Source organism: Vipera berus (assembly GCF_964194415.1).
Source record: "Vipera berus genome assembly, chromosome: 6".
Taxonomy (NCBI): domain Eukaryota; kingdom Metazoa; phylum Chordata; class Lepidosauria; order Squamata; family Viperidae; genus Vipera; species Vipera berus.
The window spans coordinates 62902323-62911199 of record NC_138208.1 but is presented as its reverse complement, the minus strand read 5'-3'; the positions used below and the strand labels follow the sequence as shown (position 1 = coordinate 62911199).

The window sequence follows — 8877 nt, the reverse complement described above, 5'->3', positions numbered from 1 at the left end:
TCGGCCAAGAGATTGTGTGCTAAAGTATCTGAAGAGTTTCCTACTGAAATTCCTGTTTACAATGACTATCTAATTTGTTTCTAGCAAAATGCCACAAAAATAAACAATTGTAGAACATGATTGACTATTCAATCACCCTTATATTTCCTCTTGAAGTTTCATAAAATAATTCTTTTTTCTCTTAAAGTCTTTTTTTAATACAAGTCTCCCTGTTCTATCCCTATTATATATCTCTATCATCAGCCCAGCCCAGCCCAGCCCACCCACCTTTGAAGCCATTAAAATAAACTCTCATGATAATGCCTCCTATTCTTGAGGCAATGCAATGAAACAGCTTGTTTTACTGATTTCACAAAAAAATTACAAAGTTAATTCCAAAGCATGCATCTGTGGAATAACAGAAAGCCTTGGAGTTATATATATTAGTGGGAGGAGCATGGAGGTAATAACCCTGCACACCTTGCAGCTTTCATTCATTTTTTTTAAAATTAAAAGACACTAAAGAGAATGCATGACTGGATAACAGCAAAACTTGAATATCTCTTCAATATTCACTGCACTCAAACTGTCACAAACAACACAACGCTTAACATCATAAACTTTGCTTTTGGTAGGCATCTATGTATAGACACTAATATTTAGGGCTCTAACACTCATCAGCTCCCAATCTTTTTTCTAACAAAGTTCTGACTTCTTAAGCATGGATATAAACAAATGGAATTCTGCAAAGTCCTTGAAGGAAAGAGAGGAATGTTAAAAAGAAAACACAGGGGAAGGAAAAGTGTGAAAAAGTCCTTTCTAATGGAGAAATTAAATCACTGCTTTTTAAAACCTTCTCAATCAAGCATTAAATGCCACAGTATTTGCAGCACCAGGCTTCACTTGTATTGTTAATTAACTTTAAAAGAACAAAACAAAATGAAACCAAAAAAATCCCTAAGCAGAGTATTAAAAGACAATTGTACAGACTGGAACATAGAGAAGAGACTTGCCATTAAGAACAAGAGTTATTTCAGTGACAGCATAGCATGCAGTTGAGCCCTTAAGAATTACCTCAAGCACATCCTTCCCATCATAATGTAACAATGTATAAATAGTTTGTTGGACAGCACTAGGTACATACCCACATATGACACTATTAACAAATTGGAGGCACAATATAGGGGAGGAAAAGTTTGCATCAAAGCTAGAACATGTGACAAAAAAACAATGAAGTGGAAATTTGAAGAAATTATTTACTACTTCAGTGAATGTTAGTCATCAATATATGGAGTCATTGTTCCTAACATTTGTAGGTGGTGGAGGTGGAGGCCATACAGTAAAAACAATTATTTGCTTTCAAGGCAGAGTATTTAGGTTTCAGTATGAATGAATGAAAGGAATGTATTGCAGGCGGGTGGTTGGGAGGAAGAGGCAAGCATACACTAAACATACACACTATGTCCCAACAAACATACCAAGATCCAAGAGACATATAATAAATGTTTACAATATGTTCTTAGCACCTTTGGTTGGCAACTGTACAGGAAACTTGAAATCTTAGGAACTGCAGAAATGAATGTTCTTCCATCTCTTTTACTGAGAAAAAAATAGAAAGAAGGAAAAGCACAAGCAAGCACCTTTTCCCTACTTTGCTGAAATGTAACTAAATATACCAATGTAAATAAGAATAGTGGGTTACATCTCAATGCACTTTTCAAAAGGAGTATTAGGCCCCATTTTTTTTGAAATAATGTTTTTTAAAAATAAAACTCATGGATCTCATATGTAAAGAAGAATGAATGATGCAAGATAAGACTAACAGCTTCATAAGGCTGAAGCAGCTTTAGCTTAACAGTAAAAAAAATACAAAATGTATCACAATTGGGAATTAATGGAGATATAGTTCAAGGCTAATGAAAAGGGGAAAATGGGCCTAAGCCATCTACAAGTGCTACACAATGACCTTATTTGCACTTCTAATACATGCACAGTGGAACAACATTCAGAAATGCACTGCAGGATTAGGCACACCCAATCCCTATGAAGTTCCATAAGTTTCTAAATTCTGTAGCAGTTTCCCATAACAAGGGTGACATTTTCCTTGGATATTGTCAATTCAAATTATCTTTGTCAAATTACAAATATACAGGAAAGGTGACAGGAATAAAGTGGCAATTTATGGAAAATAAACTCTCTACCTTTGAGTTTGGCCAAAGGGTTACTTCTGTTTTTCTTTGAACATGAGGGGAAAATATACCTTTCACTTAATATAACCACTATTCTCCCAAGCTCCTATTTATCAGGCTCCTGTCAAAAAGATGCAATTTTTGAAGACCTCCAAATATACCCAAAAGGAAAATTTATTTCCCAGTATGAGTCCTAACAGGTGACATTGGAGAATTTCAAACACATCTATTTCCATTCCTGTACCAACTTAATTTCCAAGCAAAGCGAAAGAACAGATGAGAAGGGAGAGAGAGAGAAGAAAGCAAGCATTCATATCATGCATGGTCTTACAGTATAGCCTCCTTGACCTGCCCCAATATTTGTGAAAGAGGAAGACACCTCTTTATTTGCTGCCTCCTCCTCCACCACCTCCGGCTGCTGCCACTTTTTCAAAATCTTCAGCATTGCAGAATTCCTTGATTGTGACCGTTAATAGATTGCTGGTGACATCAGTAACTACCACATTAGAGCATGGAGACATTTCAGGTCGCCAATCACCAGCCTCCTGTTCTGGGTCAGAAGACAATGGAGAGGATGGGATCTGACCTACTCCATTCCCTCTGGAAGGTGACTGCTTACTGGTCACTGCTGACTCAGGTGGAATTGACAGATCGAGGACCTCAGATTCACGCCAGTCAGGAATGGCAGGATTTAGAATCTCAGGGAGCAGCTTTGGTGGGGAATCATCTGGATCAGATGAGGAGTGTGGAGCTGGTGAGGGGCAGTCAGAGGAGCTGGAACTGCGGGCATCATAGGCAGAAGAGCCCATGAGTCCACAAGAAGCACCTTGAGAACCTCCTGCCTCTGTCTTCCCCTCTAATGATGGGGATGGAATAGATGGCTTGTTATACAGAGGGAAGCTTCCAAATTTCATGTGGCGGATCTGATTACGAAGCATGCTCTCACTAAACTTCTTGCTCTTACCAATTACACGATTTCGGGAAGGGATCTTAGAACGTGCCAAGTTTCCTCCCCCACTTGCTCCTTTGCCACTTTTATCAATGACTTTCAGATTGAGAATGATACGACTACGCTTGGGCTCACGAGGTTTCACTTTGCGATTGATGATGCGTACAGTCTCTGAGAAAGGAGAGACAGGGGGGCGGATGCCAGTGCTCCCACCCACTCCACTGTTCTGTGGATCCGGGCGGGGCAATGGGCGCCGGGACATACGGTGGCATCTTCGGATGTCCTTCTTGAGCCTGTGCACTGCAGCACTGGAGTGCAGTTTCGGTGAGGATGTGCTAGAACTGGGCTTGACAGAAAAATGTACATCCCCAATGTGTAGGGCATCTGCTTGGGCTCGAGCCTGCAGTGGGTGGGATAAAATGAAAAACATGGAGTCAGACTGGAATAAAATATATTCTTAAGAGTTGAGAACACAATTCTAAACACAAAGCCAAAAAAGATGAAGTGATGAATGACTTCTGGATTTAAAATACAGCTTCCTTGTAGTTCAAATTAACAAGGAAGTTTTGCCTAAGCTTAGTCTAACCTAAATATGATATGGTTATAAGCAGGAAAATCCCAACAGGACTATATGCGAGCCCAGAATAAAGTACAAATTAGTTTGCCCAAATTTTAAAAAATACAAAGGCTTACAAAATTAACAGTTTATACGTTTCTTTGAAGGGACGCAGTGGCTCAGTGGGTTAGGACGCTGAGCTTGTCGATCAGAAGGTCGGCAGTTTGGCGGGTCGAATCCCGAGTGCTGCGTAACAGAGTGAGTGCCTGTTACTCGTCCCAGCTTCTGCCAACCTAGCAGTTCGAAAGCACGTAAAAATGCAAGTAGAAAAATAGGGACCACTACGGTGGGAAAGTAACAGCATTCCGTGCGCCTTTGGCGTCTAGTCATGCCGGCCACATGACCACGGAGACGTCCTCAGACAAACGCTGGCTCTTCGGCTTTGAAATAGAGATGAGCACCAGCCCCTAGAGTTGGAAACGACTAGCACTCATGTGCGGGGGAACCTTTACCTTTACCTAAGTTTCTTTGAACATACTGTTAGCTAAAATATCCTGACATCACTAGTTTTCATGCAAACCCTTTTTCAGACCATCCAAATAAAACAGTGATCTTAACTATACACTAAAGAAGTGAGACAGGATATAAATAAATATTTATTTATTTATTCCTTTTTTTGCCATCTATCTAGCCACAGGGTTACTCTAGGCAGCCATACTAATATCTGCTGGAAACAATATCAAATTTGGAAAAAGACACTATTAAACAAGAAGCAGTATTTCAAGTAAAAAATATTTAACCATTAAAATGTAATTTATTTCATACAAAATTGTTAAGAATATAGGCAATTTGCTACAAATATAAGATCTGGAAACTTTTGATTTTAATAAAGAAAAACATATTTGGACTCTGATGCATTGATGACTAGCAACAGCCTATAGATAAATTAAATCTTCTAGATAGCATCAATTATTATGATGCCTAGGCACTTGAAAATGAATTGACTCCTGCAAAAACAAGCAATGTAATATAACATACTTTTCCAGGACTTGCAAAAATATTATTTCTGATCCTAAAATATTGTAATTACTTAGCAGCAATCATTTATCTTTTAGATAGACCTTCTCTACTTAATACTATGCTAGAAAGGCCAGACATTAGCATATAGAATTAAGATTGAAAAAGCATCCAGTTAATGTTCAGGTTAAATCAATGACAGATAGTCCTTACTTAGCTACTGTTCAAAGTTATGGATCCCTCAAAAGCTAGAAAATCACATACCCACACAAACATAAAAATACAGTTCTGGAGTTCTTATGAGGGCATAACCCCCCTCCCCCACACACAATATGGTTAAATAGCTGCATTTCAGGCACTTGGCAACAGATTCACCTTCATGACCCTGGTCACATGACTGCAATTTATGGTTTTTGCAAATTTCTGGCTTTTTCAGCCAGTTTCTGGCATAAACATGCCCATAAGAATGAATGGATTTGCTTAACAATTGTGGTGCTTTTTAAGGATGGTGTTCACTTAACGACCACTACAAAAAAAATGTGTACAATCAAGTTGGTCACATGGGTGCCTTAACTTTACAACCATCATGATTTACTATGGAAATGCTGGGCTCAATTAGAGTTGTAAGTTGAAGGCTACTATACCATATTAATTAGGTACTTATGATTTAAAACCCAAATTAACTATTGTTGTAAATCCTGGAAATATTCATTACATACTTTATTGAGAAATGGATTATAAATTCCCGTCCAAATGATTAGACTCTGGCATCACGTGTTAACTATTCAGGTTAATCAGAATATTTCTAGTTTTAAGAAATATAGTCACCTTGTAGGGGAGATGGACAGCATCAAATTTAATAAATAAAAATATACTTTTGATGCTTAATATCTATCCAGCTTATAATTGATCTCTTCCTGAACTAAAAATACCAGTTTTCCAACATGAAATAAATCTTTCCTATTTCCCTATTTAGTTCAATTCATTTAAGCCATTTTAATATTAAAAAAGAGCTGAAAATGTGTACTAAATCCTTCTGCTTTTCAGGTAGCATTCAGTTCCTTAAAAATATTGAAAGTGAATTAAATTACAAATACACATAGATTTTTGTCAGTTCTTTTGAAAATATATATTCTTCGGCTTTGAAGGTTTTTGGATATTACTAACAGTAGCACCTTTAAATAGACTGTCTAGTCCAGAAAGTTTATTTTGAGGCAGACATACATAAAATTACTATCAAAAACTCCAGAATAAATGAAATTTGCAGTTGCTATGTATACCCACATTATTTCTTTAATTTTTTGTCTTAAGAATTCAAACTTTTCAACCTTTCACAACATCCTTGTGAAAAAGAATCATAAACCACCTGATTTTTATATAAAAAAATGGTTGACATAACTTTTTATTTCAATATGATAGGAATATGTTGGAGTCAGAATAGAGCTGCCCTCTGGTGCTTTGAAAAATAAGTTGACCCTCTCTTCTTTGTGGCAGCCCCTCAAATGCTGGACTACTGCTATCATGTCATCCCTAGTTCTTTCTTTTTTTAAACTAGCCATACCCAAATCCTGCAAGGCCTGTTTTAGTGTCCAGGCCTTTAATCATCTTAATGGCTCTTCTCTGCACTTTTTTTCAAAGTCTCAAAATCTTTTTTGTAATGTGGTGACCAAAATGGATGCAGTATTCCAGGTGTAGTCTTACTAAGTTTTTATAAAGCGGTACTAATACTTCATGTGATTTTGATTCCATGCCTGTTTATACAACCAAGGATTGTATTAGCTTTTTTGGCTGCCGCTGCACACTGCTGGCTCATATTTAAGTGATCGTCCACTAGGACAGAATTCCCCAACCTTTCCGGCTTTGAGGACCAACAAAGGGGGGCGGGGCAGCAAGCATTCACACCAGCTCCATTTGCGTGAGGGGTGTGCAAGCATGCCCAACGCTCATGCAAATGTAGCATGCATACACGTGCTCACCCGCTGCTCATGCAAGTGACAATGCACGTACACACTTGTCCATTTCCACAACCTGATTGCAAACCCTTCACAGCCCAGAGGTTAGGGACCCTTGCACTAGGACTCAAAGGTCCCTCTAACGTTACTGTTTTTGAGCCAGGCTTTGCCCAATCTGTACTTGTACCTTTGGTTTTTCCTGCCTAAGTGTAAAATCTTGCTTTTCTCCACATTAAATTTCATTTTGTTGTACAGGATCCATTGTTCAAGTCTGTCAAGATCCTTTTCCATCCTGAACTTGTCTTCTGGAGTGTTGTCTATTCCTGACAGCTTAGTGTCATCTGCAGATTTGATGAGTTTCCTTTCTATTCTATGATCTATGACCATAATAAACCATTGGTTATTTATTTAAATTATTATAAAGCTGCCCATCTCACAGTAGTGCCTAAACTAGCATACAATGTCCATGTGATTTTCTTGGTAACAACATAAAAATTATTTACCACTTCTACTGACATTTTAAAAAATCTGTGGTTTTCTGATGATCTCTCTTCCAATGATAATTGAGAGTAACTTCCTTAGTTTTTTAAAAATCAAACAGCTACTATCACATTCAAAATAAGGTCATTTTTTAGAAATCTGACAAATTAAAAAGGATGGCTTATACCATTGGTCAGTGCCAGTTCAATGGCACTGAAGTGTATGATTCAATGAGACAAACTTCTGTTTTGTCATCACACTGATCACAACATTTAACAAATGTACATTGTCAGATTTATCAGTTAGAGACTGTATTCAACCATAACGAACAAGACCAAACAACATTTGATTTTTATCTATTCCTTTCCAATTTCACTTTTTAAAAATTTAGACAGCTGAACCCCAAAACCTTATCACCCTCAAGTTATTAAAACAGAAGTTACCTTTAGCAGAAAAGTTTTAGGCTTAGGTCCTCTCTTCTTAGGTCCATAAAGCTCACGCTCCCGTTCCCTTGTTGAGGTGGGGAAAAGAAATTAAAACACTTTTTGTAAAAAAAAAAAAAAGAGCCCAAACAATTAAACAATTAAAAAGAGAACGTTCTTCTAAAATAAACATTTTAACTTCTTGACTACAGGAAATAAAGCCACATCAATTCCTCCTCTGATTTTTCAAGAGGCAACTCACTTCTGCTCGAAGGCTGCAATCAAGCGAGAATCTAGGATATTTTCCTCGGGTTCCCAAGTGCTGTACCTGCACAGATTCAGATAAAACAGAGCGGGTGACACGGTATTCCTGCGCACCGAGGGGGGGGGGTTTGGGGGGGAGGGAAGGGGAGGGAAGGGGAAGGGGAGAGGAGACAGCAAACCGCCCACTGGCGCCGTGGGTCTGATCTCCAAGAGAGGAGAGGAAGGCAGAGCGCCAGCCCGGCCAGGCCCCAAGAGGCGGGAACGGGGCTTCGCGCAAGAGAGGCTGGAAGGCAGAACTCACTTGATGGCCCAGCCTTTCCATTTCACCAGGTATTCGATGCGTCCCTGCAAAATACGTGGGAGGAAAGGAGGGAGGGAGGGAGAGCGGAAGAGGGGAAAAGGAGAAGAAAAGGGAGCGGGTTAGAGAGGTGGCAACGGCAGCGACCCCAAGACAAGCCCCGCCGGCCCGCAACTCACCTTTCGGATCCGCCGCTTGATGATGGATTCGGCCGCAAAGACCCGCTCGCCCACTGCAGAGAGCTCCATCTTTACTCAGCCTCAGCAACAGCAGCACCCGCAGCCCATAATAATCCCGCCCGCTCCCTCGCCTTCCCTTTCTCCCTCTCAGGGCTGGCTGAGTGACTGACTGAGGTGGGTTGGCGGCGGCGGCGGCGTTCCCGCGACAGCGGCTAGTAGAGCAATTGACTCGCGCACACGCACGAGGGGCGAGAATGCGCCGGCGCACGCGTGCATGCCCGTCTCCGCCTCGCGCGCGCGCCTGCCGAACGCACACGAGCAGGGACGCGGCGGCGGGGGGGGGGGAAGAGGGTACGTGACGCGAGCCAAAATCTCCCCCACCCCTCCGATTCACGTTCGCTGCCGCTTGGAGAGTCCGTGCCTCCTTCGCCCCCACCCACCCCGCGCTGGCGGAGAAAGGGGGGAAAAAGCCGGCAGGGCGCAAGCGCGGGCTCTTAAAGGGCCCGCGCTGTTGACTTCCGAGCACAAAAAAGGACGTAGACGTGCGAAGAGCGAGAATAGGAAAGTACAGCGTGGACTCACTCGCAGGGGG

General features: G+C 40.6%; 1 protein-coding gene across 1 annotated transcript; it reads right to left on the bottom strand.

Moving 5' to 3' along the window:
• Positions 1 to 282: 282 nt before the first annotated feature.
• Positions 283 to 8509, bottom strand: CBX6 (chromobox 6). The gene is made up of 5 exons (XM_081332020.1): positions 8286 to 8509; positions 8110 to 8153; positions 7807 to 7872; positions 7566 to 7632; positions 283 to 3517 (listed from the first exon to the last, which is right to left on the bottom strand). Exons 1-5 carry the CDS (start codon positions 8352 to 8354, stop codon positions 2552 to 2554), a joined length of 1212 nt encoding a protein of 403 aa, XP_081188146.1. The 5' UTR covers positions 8355 to 8509; the 3' UTR covers positions 283 to 2551.
• Between the last annotated feature and the right edge of the window lie 368 nt (positions 8510 to 8877).

Coding starts and splice junctions, on each gene's coding strand:
- CBX6 (XM_081332020.1), bottom strand. CDS start 8,354: ATGGAGCTCTCTGCAGTGGGCGAGCGGGTCTTTGCGGCCGAATCCATC. Junction 7,633..7,806: donor ATTGCAGCCTTCGAGCAGAA/GTGAGTTGCCTC, acceptor CACCTCAACAAG/GGAACGGGAGCGTGAGCTTT. Junction 3,518..7,565: donor CTAAAACTTTTCTGCTAAAG/GTAACTTCTGTT, acceptor CACCCACTGCAG/GCTCGAGCCCAAGCAGATGC.